At 44.1% G+C, this 15,747-nt stretch overlaps 2 protein-coding genes across 2 annotated transcripts; one reads left to right on the top strand and one right to left on the bottom strand.

The window, feature by feature from the left end:
• The first annotated feature begins 316 nt into the window (after positions 1-316).
• Positions 317-3,752, top strand: LOC136476473 (mitogen-activated protein kinase 2). Its single transcript, XM_066474329.1, has 6 exons — positions 317-842; positions 1,301-1,430; positions 1,894-2,031; positions 2,137-2,469; positions 2,794-2,977; positions 3,266-3,752. The coding sequence occupies exons 1-6, from the start codon at positions 631-633 to the stop codon at positions 3,436-3,438; spliced, it is 1,170 nt and encodes a 389-aa protein (XP_066330426.1). The 5' UTR covers positions 317-630; the 3' UTR covers positions 3,439-3,752.
• Positions 3,753-5,870: 2,118 nt separating this feature from the next.
• On the bottom strand, positions 5,871-12,379 carry LOC136476472 (protein PAF1 homolog). Its single transcript, XM_066474328.1, has 12 exons — positions 11,366-12,379; positions 10,660-10,728; positions 9,677-9,784; positions 9,403-9,583; positions 9,238-9,317; positions 9,009-9,128; positions 8,609-8,714; positions 7,571-7,657; positions 7,422-7,487; positions 7,256-7,327; positions 6,984-7,136; positions 5,871-6,310 (listed from the first exon to the last, which is right to left on the bottom strand). The coding sequence occupies exons 1-12, from the start codon at positions 12,118-12,120 to the stop codon at positions 6,200-6,202; spliced, it is 1,908 nt and encodes a 635-aa protein (XP_066330425.1). The 5' UTR covers positions 12,121-12,379; the 3' UTR covers positions 5,871-6,199.
• Between the last annotated feature and the right edge of the window lie 3,368 nt (positions 12,380-15,747).

Below are 15,747 nucleotides of genomic sequence, written 5' to 3'. Positions count from 1 at the left end.
CTAGCCGCTGAGCCTGAGGCAGGCAGCAAGGCCAAGGGAACCATTTATGCATCCACCGGCACCGCGCGAGCGCAAGAGGCCAAGAGATGGAGGAGAGGAATGGTCTGGAAGAGGCCGGTCGATCGTCCCTGCATCTCTATCGATCGACCTGTCGTGTGGAGGCAGCTAGGCCAGCCATAGTCCACGGGAGCCAGGTGCCCAGGTCTCTCCCAGGACAGGAGTGATCGACGACGGACGGAGGCCTGAGGCTGAGGCTGAGGGGAGCAACAGCAACAGCAACCAACTCCTTCCTTTGGGCGTCACGGGAGTTCGATTTCCGGCGGAGAAAAAGCTCCCGCCTTTTCCACTTTCCCCAACGCTCCCCCTTATCTCCTCCCTCCTCGCCTCCGCGCAACCAACCACGCGCCACCTTGTTCTCTCTCTCTATCTCAGCTAGAGCTCGAGGCACCAGAGAGCTTGCTTGCATGCGCGTCGTCGTACGGCGTTCGTCCTCGTTGGGTCGTCTTGTGTTGTTTCTCGTCGGAGAGAAGAGGGAGTAGCTAGGAGGGAGCTAGGAGCTAGTAGGGATCGATCGGCCGGGAGAGGTAGCCGCCGGCTGGGGATCGGATCGGAGGTGGTCCGTATATATACATGCGCATGGAAGGGGGCGGAGGAGGCGGAGGCGGCGCCGGCGTCGGAGGGTGCCTGGGTCTGGGCCACGGCGGGGAGGCGCACATCAAGGGCACGCACACGCACGGCGGCCGCTACGTGCAGTACAACGTGTACGGCAACCTCTTCGAGGTCTCCGCCAAGTACGTCCCGCCCATCCGCCCCGTCGGCCGCGGCGCCTTCGGCATCATCTGGTGCGTACCTTCCTCCCCCTCGCGTTCGTTCTCGCTCGCTAGCTTCTCTCCGGCACCTTTTTTTTTCGTCAGAAACTTTGCATGGAATCCTTCTTGCCTTCTTGGTCAAGGCTTTGCAATGGACCCCACCACCACCCGGGTGGCAGTGCATCGCCTATGCAGGAAAAACAATCGTCAGAAATTTTTTTCACAAGTCTGAATGTTTTACCTTCATCACGTCTCATTAAAGCTACCGAAAAGGAAAATAATCTCTCCTAATAACATGAAAAAGATGGATCCTTTTTAAATTCTTTTATTTGTGAAATTGAATCGTTGTCATAAAAAGGGTGTACAATTACATACTTCTTTCATCTCAAGTTTGTAGTGATGACTACTGGCTGATGATTAATGTATGCATATGTTAGACTGTTAGTTGATGGTTACTTGTGTGTATGTATGTATTCCTTTTGTGCATGCAGTGCTGCTGTCAATGCGCAGACTCGTGAGGAGATGGCCATCAAGAAGATCGGCAACGCGTTCGACAATCAGATCGACGCAAAGCGCACTCTCCGAGAAATTAAGTTGCTTAGGCACATGAAGCATGAAAATGTGAGTCATCCTTAATTTCTCTCTACCTTGTGATGAGCCACGTGACGATCTCTGTGGTCGTGAATCTTCAGATAAAGATACTCCATATATACTAATTACTTTTTGTCAATGTATGTATTTAACTATATATATGGCTAATAACTCTGTAGCTCATTAGCTCATTGCAAAGGTAAGCCGTACGTCCAGAGATCTGCCAAAATTTCTGGTGATTCTCTCTCGATGCAAAACCATTCTCCTTAATTCGTCTAGGCAGGAATTCTTTTCAATCGTTGTGAATGTTAGCTACGTATAAAACAACTATCTTTGTATAGCTAAATGATATATCCCTTTTCCTATGGATATTCAATTTGATATAGTTCTTCTCGTGCCACTCGCTCGGGTTTGATGCATCATCAGCCAATAGACTTAAACCACTTCTGATGATCGACTTGTAACAACAACACATCTACCCCTTTTTCTGCAGGTTATTTCAATAAAGGATATCATACGCCCACCTAGGAGGGAGAACTTCAACGATGTTTATATCGTTTACGAGTTGATGGACACTGATCTTCATCACCTTCTACGATCAAACCAGCCACTAACTGATGATCATTGTCAGGTACAATGTTGTGTCGTCTGTTTTCTGTTTCCATTTTTTACATCAGAATCCTGTATGTAAGTTGAATATGGTAATTAATCTGACTGTTAATCTTCCCTCATGCAGTATTTCGTCTACCAGCTGCTCCGAGGACTCAAGTATGTACACTCAGCAAACGTCTTGCACAGAGACCTCAGGCCGAGCAACCTGCTGCTGAATGCCAAATGTGACCTGAAGATTGGGGACTTTGGGCTGGCAAGGACCACAACTGAAACTGACTTCATGATGGAGTACGTCGTTACACGGTGGTACAGAGCGCCTGAGCTCCTGCTCAACTGCTCAGAATATACTCAGGCTATCGATATGTGGTCGGTAGGCTGCATCTTCGGTGAAATGGTCACAAGAGAGCCTTTGTTTCCTGGAAAGGATTATGTTCATCAGCTTTTGCTAATAACTGAGGTATAGTTGCCAGTTCACAGTCCAAGATTTTGTTTTCATTCTCCTCACTCTTCGGGCAATCTCCTGATCCATTTTGCTGAAGGACAACCTAATTTCAGATTAAAATGTCTAGACAGGTGAAAATAACAAGGTCTTATAAATTGGTTTAAGTGAAGTTTGGAATTTGCTCATTTGACATGTTTTTAAAAGCTAACATTTGGTCAAAACATGAAGCATATAATTATCTTGGTTTCTCAAGCTAACACCTGAATGGTAATGTCTCACAAGTCTTGTTTGTTCTTTACTTATATAACTTCTTCCTCTTCATTCTTTATGATTTAAAAGCTGGTAGGCTCACCAGATGACACGAGCCTTGGGTTCCTCCGAAGCGATCACGCCCGCAGATACGTGAGGTCCCTTCCTCAACACCCCAAGCAACAATTTCGTGTGCGGTTCCCCACTATGTCTAGCGGTGCCATGGATTTGCTTGAGAGGATGCTCGTGTTTGATCCGAGCAAGAGGATTACTGGTAATCTTGCAGCCTTGCATGAACTTGCTGCATTAATTATCATATAAAATGTGTGACATGCCTGTCTGGATGCGGTTGATTTTGCTGGGATATAGGGAAAGAATGAACCACCCATCGTTTGAAATTCTGCACTTTTAGTCCCATATGAATTATATGATGACCCTCAAATGAATTGTTGAAACTGAAGATTATTTTCATGCAACTATCATTCTTGCATTCTGAGGGCAAAAGGGCCAATCTCTTGAAATATACTAACCTTTTGTTGCTTTTCTTTTGGTGGAATTGCAGTTGATGAGGCTCTATGCCACCCATACCTGGCATCCCTTCATGAGATAAACGACGAACCCGTCTGCCCAGCGCCTTTCAGCTTCGACTTCGAGCAGCCATCGCTCACCGAAGAAGATATCAAAGAGCTCATCTGGAAGGAGTCTCTCAAGTTCAACCCTGACCCAATCCACTAAATAGTTCCCTGTGTAGACACGAGCAAACCAGGATGGCATGTCTATCAGCTCCATATGGGGACGAAAGGCAGGAGGTAACTGCAACAAGATTAGTGTATAAGTGACCACCCCTCATCATCAACATCATCATCACATCTCGTGGCTTGTCAATGGCGACACCCTAACGTCGAAAACATTGGACATTTATGAAACATGCTTGATCAATAATTTGTAGTGGAGAAAGCTGGCAGCTTATCTGCATCTTGTTAGGTTGTATCTATCTTCCTTCGGTTGTATGCTTAAGAAATGTAGGTAGGAGCTTGTCACTGCCTATGGACCATGGTAGCGCAGTTGTCCACACACTACAGACAGCAGCTCACTACGTCACCTTCCAGCCGTTCCTGTTATGTTCTTAAATCTTGATGAACATAGAACCACATGATAAATGTTGTGTGACTACTCACCTTACCCGAATTCGTTCCAGCAATTGGCACCGTTCCCTTAGTGTTACACAAATATTCCTCATACAACAGAACGTTCTTCAAACCAAGCGTGTGATACAAGATTACACACCAAAGCTTTTGAATAGCATCAACAACATACAGGCAGAAGTAGCAACGCATTTGTTTTAAGGGCACATGGCATCAAGCTTCAATAGACACATGAACAGAACAGGTAGTCATTGCATCAGAAATAGACGGGACAAGCAGACACAGAACTGGAGATATGATGCCGACTCTTTTCCCAGCTGGATGAACGCAAATGATTACGTCTGATGATCCAATCAGGAGCAGCAAAAAGGAAAAGAGAAAAGAGAGAGATAAAAGGCCCAGCTCACAGTAAAGACAGTTCGACTTAATAAAGTTCTGGACAGAAAATCATGATGTCTTCTCTAAAATGAAGGTGCACTCTCGTTGTTTGTACACGCAACTTGGCGAACCCAGATACAGTTTAAAAACATAAAAAAAAATAGTATTTGCATCTTTTCAATGATCGACTTGAAACTTCTGTATATCGCTTCACAGGGGTCCTGTCACAGATACAAATTAAGAAATAGGCGACAAGCTCCATCAAACAACAGAAAGGTCAATAAGCACTAGTGAGACAGTTGCATTGAAAAAATCCTATATGAAATCCAAAATGGAAATAGAAGACTAGAAGTATATGCAACATAGATCAGCCAGTACTAAAAAGAATGAAAATTGGAGTTATGTTGTTAGCAGCCTGCCAACTTTGGCTATGCCATAACTATCAGCAGACAATTAAACTGCTTAATAAGTTGGACCTGCTAACCAGTAGTTAAAAAACATGAATGTTTACAAAAATATAAGATGACTTTAAAAAATCCACAAGTAAAGTATAAATCAAACGAACAGTACTTTAAGAATCTAAAATTGTAATATTCTATAAACCATAAGAAATTAAAGAACTACACAGGATGCAACATGTATCACAAAAGACTGCATAATGCAGAGATTGCAAGAATCCTGTAGTGAACAACTGGTAACAGTCTCTTAAAGAGCATATGGACATCCTATGTAAAACAAAACAAGAAATTTGTGACTTACATCCGTGCACCTTACATCCTATGTAAACCAAAACAAGAAATTATTCCTTGCAACAGTCCAGGAGTTATGATGTAAACAACACACATCGGACATGAAGCCCCAAATTATTGCTGATGGCATTAGTGTACAAGATGTCAGACATACCACAATGCAATGCTTGTCATTTGAGGGGAACCATATCTTAGCATCCATAGAACTCAGCCAAACCTAACAGCAGATGAAAACTATCAGACATTAAAACTACTAGATGATACAATAGGAAATGGATTGTGGATAAAAGAATACCTGGCTGCCAGCAGAGAAAATGGTCCTTCAGGCTACATAAGTTGACACCAGTAACCTATGTAATATTTAAGTGTCAAAGCTAAGGCAAATACAGTCACACAGCAATGGAAACGAAGTGTAATCTCCTGCATGTCAGCTTAAGACTTAAGTATTTTGCTGTTACCACAGCTAATAATACCAGACCAATATAGTTATCATATCATTTGCCACTTTGTGCTGGAATAAAATTTCAACGTCGGGAGAACAAAGAACTGTTTCATGATTACCCTTCTATCATCTCATATATTTCTGCATTATTTAGGCAAAAAGGAATGTCAATAAAACAATTCATGCTGAAAATGAATATAATTCCAGATTTTATCAGGCGACCATGAATATAATTTCACTATCCTGGAACATGTGGACCAGCTAGAAGCTCCTCACCATGCTGCTCTAATTTTCACTGGATGTTCATGTGCATAAATATATGACCTTCGATTAGCAGATCCTCAGGGCTGCCAGAATAGAGGTGGCTAGCATAATATGACCTGTCCATCCTAATAATATAAACAAATTGTTGTACTTGCAGTCAATTGGGGAGAAGAGAAGTGGGGGAAAAGGTGCAAAATCGGGGGTCTATATATTATCAAAACAAACAGTTGAGAACTGCTCCAAGACTTTAAAGACAAAACTTCTTTACAACAATGTGATACTTTCTATCATCACAACAGAGATCAAAGTCTTGAAGTCCGGTTACACTCAGCTTTGCTTCATATACTCTGCCCTGAAGAAACTGGCCAAGCCCCGAGGTCCTCACGCTGTCAGCCATTTTCTTTCACTGCATGACCATGCACCATAAAACCACTTGTGCCTATTGCATGAAACCTTTTAAGGCTTCACATGTACTGATCAAATTCGTTGGTGCAAGATAATTATGATTTATCAGTTCATCACTCAGAAAATTCTTCTCCACTATATTGGTCAATATCTTCTACTCGAGAACGCTTTGGATGCTCATCAAGATCATCATCAACATGAGATCTTCTTGGCTTTGAATTCACCTACAAGGAAGAAAACATTGAGTTAAAGGGTACAGGTAATGCAAAAACAACTGTTTTCATTCCTTTTCATTTCATGTGTTGAGTGGTAATGCATTCTATTTTTATCGGCATTGTAGAATTTTGTGGAGAGGCAAAAGTACATTTGCATAAAGTGCCCCATCTCATTCAATGTGTGTTACATTAAGAATCCAACCCTTTGTTCAGAGGTCACTATTTAACAATGAATAGTTTATTACACAAATTTTAATGAGGAAGCAAGAGAGCAATATTCAATAGGGGTGTATGGTCGTTTGGTGTTTTTCTTAGTAGTGTGCTCTCGTGTAAAAACATGACAAAAAACAAATAGAAAGCATGAAATGTCCTAATATATTGCCCTGTTCGTTTGGCTGATAAGCCATGGCTGAAAGTACTGTTAGCTGATTTGTTGTAAGAGAAAAATACTGTTCGTTGGCTGAAAAAGTACGGCTTATAAGCCAAGCGAACAAGGCGATAGTGATCACAGAAAGCGAGTGATTGTAAAAGCAACAATGTTAATTAGTAGCAAGAAGTCAAGCAAGCAGACCTAAGGTTTGGAGAGAAGATAGAATGCTTACATAAATACTTAGCTGGTTTAGTTTAATTTTTAACTAAAAGAAAGATTTTATAATGAATAATAAGGAAGACTGAGCCATACATGCAAGCCAGAAGATTCTCCGCGCTCCATGGTACCACCATGAGCTGTTTTGCTCACAGTAATACGGGAAGGCACAGGAAAATGCTCAATTTCATCCCCAGACCTCCCCTCCTTTGCTTTCTTCTTCTGCAAAACTAGCTTAGTAGGAAGAGGCTGAAAAACAAAAAGATAATGGCATATGTTACACTAGTGTCAAATGAATCATTCTCAGAAACCAAATGTAAATCATTCTCAGAAACCAAATGTAATACAGAATGCACAAAACCAATTACCAAATATTTTGCACCCTCCTTATCAAATGTGACAAGGTATGTTGTAGGATCATCTTTATCATCTCCTCTTACCTGAATCATGAAACAAGTGTGTATGTACAATGGATGAGTATGATGCCACCAGCTCATAGACACAATTAGAGAATAATTAGGAAAATACGCATACATCCCAGTGATATTCTCTTAGCCAGGAATACTGGATATCATCGTCATCATCCAAGTCTCTGGTAAGCTGATGAAATCACAATAGTCACCATCAGATTGATGTAATAGGTCACTTTTTTTAATAGAAATGTACCAGAGATGAGTTCATACCTCATGAGGTGCTGGGGCCATGTATGCCAAAAACTTCTCTTGTTTTGCAGGGTCTGAACCACTGACACTAAAACTTTTCATCACAGCCTGCCATGAAAACATGAAATGGTTACAAATACAAGCAAAGGCATTCTCTAGGTGTAATATCATCAGAGTCCAAGTAGGGTGCAGGTGTCCTATTCAGCAAACTCTAGAAAAAAGGATTCAGGGATTCATCTAGTTTTCATTTTAAATAAATTTAATTAGAGAATCAATTTTATTTCTACAAACATTTACTGTCATGTCACGAGCCTGAGTCCTGGCTGATAAATATGCCATGGATGAATCCAGACATACATGATGCACCGCAGGTTTTAAAAGGGAAAGAAAAAAAAAAACTGAGAATAGATGAAGATATTCATTATGGGGCTGTCATTTCCTGGCCCACTAGCCCACCTCTAACCATGATTTGCGCTAAACCCTCATGCAACCAGCAGCTATCATATTTCTACACACACACACACCCAAACCCCCCTGTGCTACTTCTCTCTTCTTCCGCAACAGTGCTGGTGCCAGCCTAAATTCCTCACTGCCATCCTCACAATGAAGACTACCCAAATAGAATTGATGCCCCTTATCCTCCTTGTGTGTCCAATGCTCAGTTTTGCCAGAGGAATCTCAATGGATTTGACTGGCCCTGCACATAGCCCTGTCATGGCTACGGTTCTCTTTGCCTCCTGGACCAGGCGATTGGCCGCCTTCCTCTTCCCTTCTCTATCTTGCCCTCTTCTCTCACTCCCTGGCCCTCCCCTCTCTCTTTGAACCTTCAGTTTTTGCATTTGATGCTGCTCCGAGGTGACCAATATAACTATATAAGTCTCACCGTGTCTGGCGATACAAGACATACAAGACATTGCGGCAAAAAAAAAAGGGGGGGGGGGGGGGGCAAGCAAGTCCCTGTAACGCTGATCTCCATCTAGAATTCACAAGACAGTGGGCATGCATTGCCATTAAGTAAGAAAGCCTAAGGCAGAGGAAACTTGAGGAAACAGAACTCACCCGGGATTCACATTCATCACGTACAGATCTCTCAAGTTTGTTATACTGCTCAGAATCAGCAGTTGGATCGCCATCAAAATTCGCCATAACAAACGGCTCCTCGTACCTGTTTAGGTGAACATAAAAGGTCAATAAGAGGAATAAATTAGAAACCTCCTATATGCTTCAAAAGGCAGACTTTTGTGCAGTTATACCCCTCAAAAAGTAATGTTGAAATACGAGAAATTTCACAAATTACTGATAAAGAAGAGAACTTTTCAACCATAAATCAAGAGCATTTTGTTTTATAGATATGAAAATGGACAGGCAAGAAGGCATAGCTCAGTAAAGTAACGGCAAGCATCTGGTATCAAGGATGAATACTTGTAGCACATAAAAGCAACATCTGAGAAGTAAATACCTATCAAAATCAGGTAGCAAAGGCATAACCCACTCAGCTTGCATCCCACGTTTAGTCTGGTGAACAGGCCTTGACTTGGCTGCTCTGAAGGATTCTTCAATGGCTTTGATCTGTTTCTCTCTGGTATACACATGAACATGAAGATGGTGTCAGTAACTGCACCAGGTTTTGCAAGTCGCAACAGATAACCTTTACAGACCAACAAGTGTGAATAAAAGAAGAACCAAACCTATCATTAAGATTGTCTAGGAAAGCATTGCGACCCTCCCTTGATTCTCGCCTTTCCTTTGCTTGTTTCTCAGTAAGGGACTGCAAAGCCAAGCAACTTTATTAAGTATATATCATTAAGTAATTATTGTGTAACTAAATTCACACAAAACTCAGTATGAATTACCATTTTGGCTGCATCAGTACTTAGTGGAGATATGTATTGTGTTTTGACCAGCCAAGAAACACCTTTGTCAGTGGGCCTCTCCCTTTTCCTTATACCTTCTTGTTTAATAGGGGTGAGGACCTCATCATCACGCAATAGCTCTTCATCTTCAGGAGCCATGCGCAGCTGAACATCTGGGGGGCTGGGACATGTTTGGTAGATGAGTTAAGGACACTAGAATAAATACTCAGACAGAGAAATCAAACTCATGAAGACATATGGTTCAGATCCTTACTTGTATACACTCATGTCAAGTAGGTCAAGAGGTATCCCAAGATCCTCAGGGACAATCATTTTAGGAATGTAGTTTTTCTCCAATGAAGTTATCCTGTATTTGGTATATCTGAAAAGACAGCAAAACATAGTAAGCATAGCTGCCTCCAAAATATAGAAGGTTTTAAAATGCCAGAGCCAAACACAATTGAGAGCAACATAATGAGTCAAGACACATTAAGTTCAGCATACTGTAGGTAGCAGAAAAAAGAGAGCAGAAGGCGATGGACAAACTCTACAGTATCAAAGCAGAGTAGCACAGAATTGCTTTAGTGCAAAACGAATGGAATTATGGCAGTTGAACAGGACACCCAGTTATGATATATTTATGACTTTATGTAAGCTACAAAATATCAATCTATTTAATCTCCTCCAAAGCAAGCTAATGATATCAAATCTATGCATAAGTAGCAGGAATATGAAACCATGGGCCTGTTCAGCTGCACTAGTTTGCAGCGCTGCAGCCAAACAGACCTGACTTGAAATTTTGGTTAAAGGTGAATGATCAGTCCTAACAGTACACTGAAATAACCTCCAACCGTCTGATGCCTTACCCATGTTAGCCCAGTGAAACCAGGCCTGAGTCTTGACATCAATCTAACCATAACCCCCACAGAAAATTAGATTAGGCATCAATGCAACAGCGATCAAAATGTGTTCTTTACCCATAACATATAATGTATAAAATTACCAAAAAAATTTATCTATACAACAGCAAAAGCAAGGCATAAATTGGAAACCAGCAGAAAGCAAAAACAATGGATTCCTGTCATCGTAGAAAAGATCTTCAAATAAAAAAAAAAGCATAAGTAAGTTCAAATGATCTATAAGTAAAATGACCATTCTTAGTAGATGAGCAATACTGAAGTGGCTTGTACTACTCCAAAGATGCCATCTTAAATAAAAAACAAAGGGGGTGGGGAGTAGACAGCTAGTGATGCATACCGGTCCTTATACTTATTCAGGGGCAGCCATTTCAGCTGAGCACTTGGATCCGGGAGTTCATTCCTAAATCTGTGTCAACCAAAAAGAAAAGGCAAAACAGGATCATTCAAGTGTATAATTACAAAAATAGACATAGATCACCAAGATCTAAATACTTGGTACAAATCAGTAGCTGATTAAGGCTCCATAAAAACGGTACACATCCAGAAACTTATTTTAAATATACAGGCAACAGAAAATTGCCATTTCATAATAGTGGATTAACGTTTTCCAAACCGTTACTAAGTTTTGATGTGTCTGCCCTGTTACAAGAAAGGGGTCCCTTTATAGGTTCATAACAAAGAAATTGGTTGGTAGACCACCTCATGCACCTTTTATTAAGCACTATATTCTCAATAGTTTTCCAGAACTAAGCGGAAGTACTAATCTTTCTAAGCACATAGAGAAGCACAAAATTTAAAGAAGCTATAAAGCAAATTCAGAAAACAATGATCCTTTCCATACGGTGCCCTTACATTTCAACAACAACGTAAAAAAAAAAACTAGTAAGCAGCCTACGTCACTCTCTAACTAAGGATAGCATATGTTGCCAAGGTTTACACCCCTAAGACGTGTATGATCAATCAAAATGTTACCCAACCACAAGCTGGGAATTTAAATTTTGGTGCGAACGCAACCGAAAGGGCCAAAACTTGGCTGGACTTACTTGTGCTTGCAGAGGAACGTTGTTGGCTTTTTTAGCCGGTTCTCAAACCTCTCAGCATTAGGCGCTGATGTCGGGCGAGACCCAGTTGCCACTGCCCGAGAGCCAGTTGCCGCTGCCCGAGAGACACCCGGAGGCTGGTGGTGGTGGTGGCGGCTCTGCGGCTGCTGCTGAGCAGCGCGCTGCTGCGTCTTCTGCAGAATGGCGGCCTGTGTCTGGCGCATCATCTGCTGCTGCTTGCGGTCCTCCACCCGCTGCTTCTCGAACTCGCGCTTCTTCCGTGCGCGACGCTCCTCCTCCGTCTCCGCTCTCGGCAGCGTTGCCTTAGGCTGCTGCTGCTGCTTTGGGGGCGGCGGGGCCTGGGCAGACGGTGGCTGGGCCGGAGGCGGAGGGGGCGGGGGCGGGGCCGCAGGGGGTGGGGACGGAGGCGGGGGTGGAGCCGAAGGGGGAGGAGGAGGCGGGTTGCTGGTCCCGCCGTAGGGCGGTGGCGGCGGCTGGTAGTACATCTGCGGCGGGGGCGGGGGCGGGGGCTGCTGCGGAGGCCGGGGGCCGAAATTGAACTGCGGTTGGTGAGGTGGTGGCGGCCCGGGTGGCGGCGGTGGCGGGGGCCCCGCGTGGTAAGGCGGCGCCGGCATCCTGTTGTACGGCGCCTGCTGCGGCGGCGGCGCGTACGGATTCATCTGCGGCGGGTAGCCGCCCTGTGGTGGCGGCGGCGGCGGATGCTGCTGCGGCGGCGCGTATGGCCTGTACGACGCCATCGCGCTGCGGCTAGGGTTTCCTGGAACCCGAGCCCCAGCACACAGACCCCGCGCCCGTGGCCACTGCTCGCTACCCCGTCTCCTCCTCCGTCGCCGCCACCGCAAAAGCCTCTACCACTGCGCGTCCGAGGCCACCGGCACCTATTCTACCAGATGTCCAGATCTACACGGCGGCGTGCGGGAGCGCCAGGTAGTCGGCGTCTCGGCGATTGGGCGAGGAGCAGGAGGAAGCAAGGGGCGATGGGAATTTCACGAGAGCCTGTGATTCTGCCTGGCTTTTTTGTCCAGGTTTGAATGAATTTGGCTGAATTTTGCCCGGGTTTGGATATCAATTCAGATTTTGTAGCATTTATTTATTTATTTGCATTAGTGTACTTTGGGATTTGGGATGTAATAAAAGTTAATAGGAAAATGGCCTCTTGCAGGTCAGATAAAAGAGTGGTGACGATGGCTTGGATGTGTTGCATGTGTGTGTTGGGTTTTAACTGATGTCTATCAAAAAAAAACAACTGGTGTTGGCACACCCGGCTGTGGCGGCCGCCCTCTTTCCCTCATCTCCTCTCCTCGCCTACCGCCATCTTCTCCGGCTCCGACAAGCTCGTCTGCCGCCATCTTCTCCAACTCCAGCGAGCCTCCCCTACCCCGACCTAGTCCGACCGCCCATACCACCGCTAGCTCCCCTAAACCGCCCGGCCACCATCCCCAGCGTCTGCCCTGCCTGTCTCCCCCTGGTCGGCCCCTTCTATAGCGTCGTAGTTGGAGAAAAAAGAGAGGGAGAGCTCGTCGGAACCCTAACAGGCAGATCTAGAGAAGGAGGAGGAGGAGAAGGCCTACCTCGGCGGATCCGCCATGGCCAGCGAGCTCGTGCGCGGGTGGTGCTTGCCTGGAGAATGTCGCGCGGAGCGCGGGTGGGGGTCACCGGGAGGAGCTTGCTGGCGCCGGGGAGAGAGATAGAGAGGGAGGAGCGTCGAGGAGAGAGAGTGAGGGAGGGGTGGGGGGAGGCGTCGGGCGCGGGCGCATGCTGCAGCGGCAAAAAACGCGTGTTGAAGCTGGGTAAAACACTCGGTTGAGTGTTAGCACTTCTGTTTTAATTTTAACAACAAAAAGTAGTGGCAAAGAGGCTACTTGGAGGGATTATATTCCCTGAGTCTTTTACACTTAGCTTTGTTTCCTTTGTTTCTCCTTTTGAAGTGTCTTTTACACTTCTCATATAGGCATTTTAATTTATTTTTGCCTTTTCATCATTAATGAGGAATTGAAGAAAAAAATTGTTATACTAAAAGTATAGTGCATATCTCCATATATTAGGTAACTTAAGAGGATTAGATTTTGTGTAAATCAAATTTTGTTACGATTCGGAACTGATGGTCCAAATCAACTTCATCTTTTTACCCCTCCCTCATCCACCCCCCCCCCCCCCCCCCTTTATTTGCTCATGGAGTTCGAGGTGGACTCGGACTTGATATGTATTAAACCTCAAATTTGGCTTGACCAGCCATATTTTGATCTACTCCGCCTCCATGTCTCTCTCTGAGATGAAAGATTTCATCCAATGGTACCTTATTAATCAAGGGATTTTCAAGGTGCATCAATGTATAAATATTTAGTAAACCAAATAGCACTAACTTTGAATGAGTCTCGTTAAAAATTACCACATCAAATAGAGATCTTTCTTGTGGTTCTTATTTGAGGAGGTTATTGTCACATGTTGCAAAATTTATTTGAAGAGCCCTTCAAGTTGTATCTGGTTTACAGCCGCCAAGTAATATGACAATTATTTTAACGGTTTTGGCTTCAGCCTACGACAGTTGGTCATGCCCCGGGTGGCGTCCACCGTGACCAGAGTTCGAATTCTTGGCCAAGCAAATTTCTGGTCGGTGGTGTGGAAAAAAAAACTCTCACCTGTCCCGCGTTCCCAAAGCACAAGTAAAATAGACCAGCCCTCTCACCAATTAACAGACCCCTATATGTGGGCGGGGCATGGGGGTCGGGGAGTTTTCTCTGTCTAGGTGAGAAGTCCTCTACTTTAAGCTAAAATAGCTCGGCGGTGTCTACCCCGCAGCTCGAGTTTTTTTTAAGGATTTTGGCTTCACCAATTAGACTAAAAATTCGATCTCAAACATGTGAGAGCATTTGCAAATTTTGGTATGTTAGATTAAGTATAAATGGTGTATTGTTTGACCAAAACAATTCTTATCTGCAAGTTATTCTTAAGGTTAAGGCCACAGACTCCTTTCTAGATCATCTTCCAAAAGGAATGTGACAGACCAAGTTTGAAATATTCATGTTGTATGTTGGAGTTGGAGACCGCGGCGGCGGAGAGCTTCACTACGAATGGATGTTTGCCGTCTAATAGGCTTAGCAATTAGTTTTGACAGACTCACTTCTTCGAAATAAGTTTTGTGAGCTTGTTTTAAATAGACGGAGGCTAGATCTGCAATAACAAATGGTTGTACAAGTTGTAAACAATAATAGGATTTATCATGAAAATTTCCTCTTTTTTCCAAAACGTTTCTCAACATAATAACAGATCATTCTCTCTCTCTCTCTTATAAGCTAGTGGGGCAGCGGCGGCAGTTCAAGATGAAGAGCAAACCCCTGCTGCTGCTGCTGCTGGGTCGTAAGCCGTACTTTTTTAGTTAATAAATAATATTTTTTTCTCACAATAAATCAATTAATAATATTTTTAGCCATGGCTTATCATGTCAAGCGAACAGGTAGCAAGTGGTCGCTGCGCATCATCCAGTTCTGAACATGCACTGATGGTACGAGGACTTGAGGAGGTACGTACTCCAGTATTGAATTGCTGCCGGAAAAGAGAGGGCCAAAAGTCTAGATGGGCCTGTCACCCTGCTTCGTTTTCCGCTTGCGGGCAGAGGCAGGCCACTAGGCCAGGCCAGGCCACCAGCCCGAGAACACGCACATGCATTGTGCTACCAAAAGGGCGCGAACACAAAGGCTCTGTCCCACTGTGCAGTGCAGGTCTTCACTGCCTTTGGACTACTGGAGTCTGACCACTCTATTGTTTGACTGCGATTTTATCATCATCAGCATGAATACTGAATCCACTCTAACACCGTCGGATTTCAACCCAGTAATTTCAGGGGGATTTCACCGATGGAGTAAGGTTGGGCAGGCACTTGTCACAGGTTCGAATTCAAAAATAAAACACCAGTATTCCTGCGTCACTGCATGCAAAGGCTCCCGTCGCCTTTCGCCTCAGCGTTTCATCTCGCCTGACTTTACAACCATGACGAGCAAAAAGCAGGCAGGCAGCAAATAACCACGCAACGCAAGCAAAAGAACAGAACAGGTAGGGTCCAGTTCATCTTCATCATCTCGACGAGCCAGCACTGTTCGCTTCGCTGATAGAAAAAGTATGGCTTAGGGTGCGTTTAGATCCAAAAAATTTTGGATTTTGGCTCACTGTAGCGTTTCGTTTGTATTTGGTAATTAGTGTCTAATTATGGACTAATTAGGTTCAAAAGTTTCGTCTCGCGATTTCTCGATCAACTGTGTAATTAGTTTTTTTTTTCATCTACATTTAGTACTCCATGCATGTGCCGTAAGATTCGATGTGACAGTTACTATGCAAAATTTTTTGGCAACTGGACGGGGCCTTATAAG

The sequence above is a fragment of the Miscanthus floridulus genome, chromosome 8 (assembly GCF_019320115.1).
Source record: "Miscanthus floridulus cultivar M001 chromosome 8, ASM1932011v1, whole genome shotgun sequence".
Lineage (NCBI taxonomy): Eukaryota > Viridiplantae > Streptophyta > Magnoliopsida > Poales > Poaceae > Miscanthus > Miscanthus floridulus.
This window is presented reverse-complemented; position numbering and strand designations above follow the sequence as displayed.

Bases quoted from the DNA above. Each gene is read 5' to 3' on its own strand.
- LOC136476472 (XM_066474328.1), bottom strand. From the start codon at position 12,120: ATGGCGTCGTACAGGCCATACGCGCCGCCGCAGCAGCATCCGCCGCCG. The intron at 9,318-9,402 runs GTAATTCATACT...TTGGCTTTGCAG, and splicing joins GTACTGATGCAGCCAAAATG to TCCCTTACTGAGAAACAAGC. The intron at 7,658-8,608 runs GTGAGTTCTGTT...TTTTCATGGCAG, and splicing joins GTGATGAATGTGAATCCCGG to GCTGTGATGAAAAGTTTTAG.
- LOC136476473 (XM_066474329.1), top strand. From the start codon at position 631: ATGCGCATGGAAGGGGGCGGAGGAGGCGGAGGCGGCGCCGGCGTCGGA. The intron at 843-1,300 runs GTGCGTACCTTC...TTGTGCATGCAG, and splicing joins GGCGCCTTCGGCATCATCTG to TGCTGCTGTCAATGCGCAGA. The intron at 2,978-3,265 runs GTAATCTTGCAG...GTGGAATTGCAG, and splicing joins TCCGAGCAAGAGGATTACTG to TTGATGAGGCTCTATGCCAC.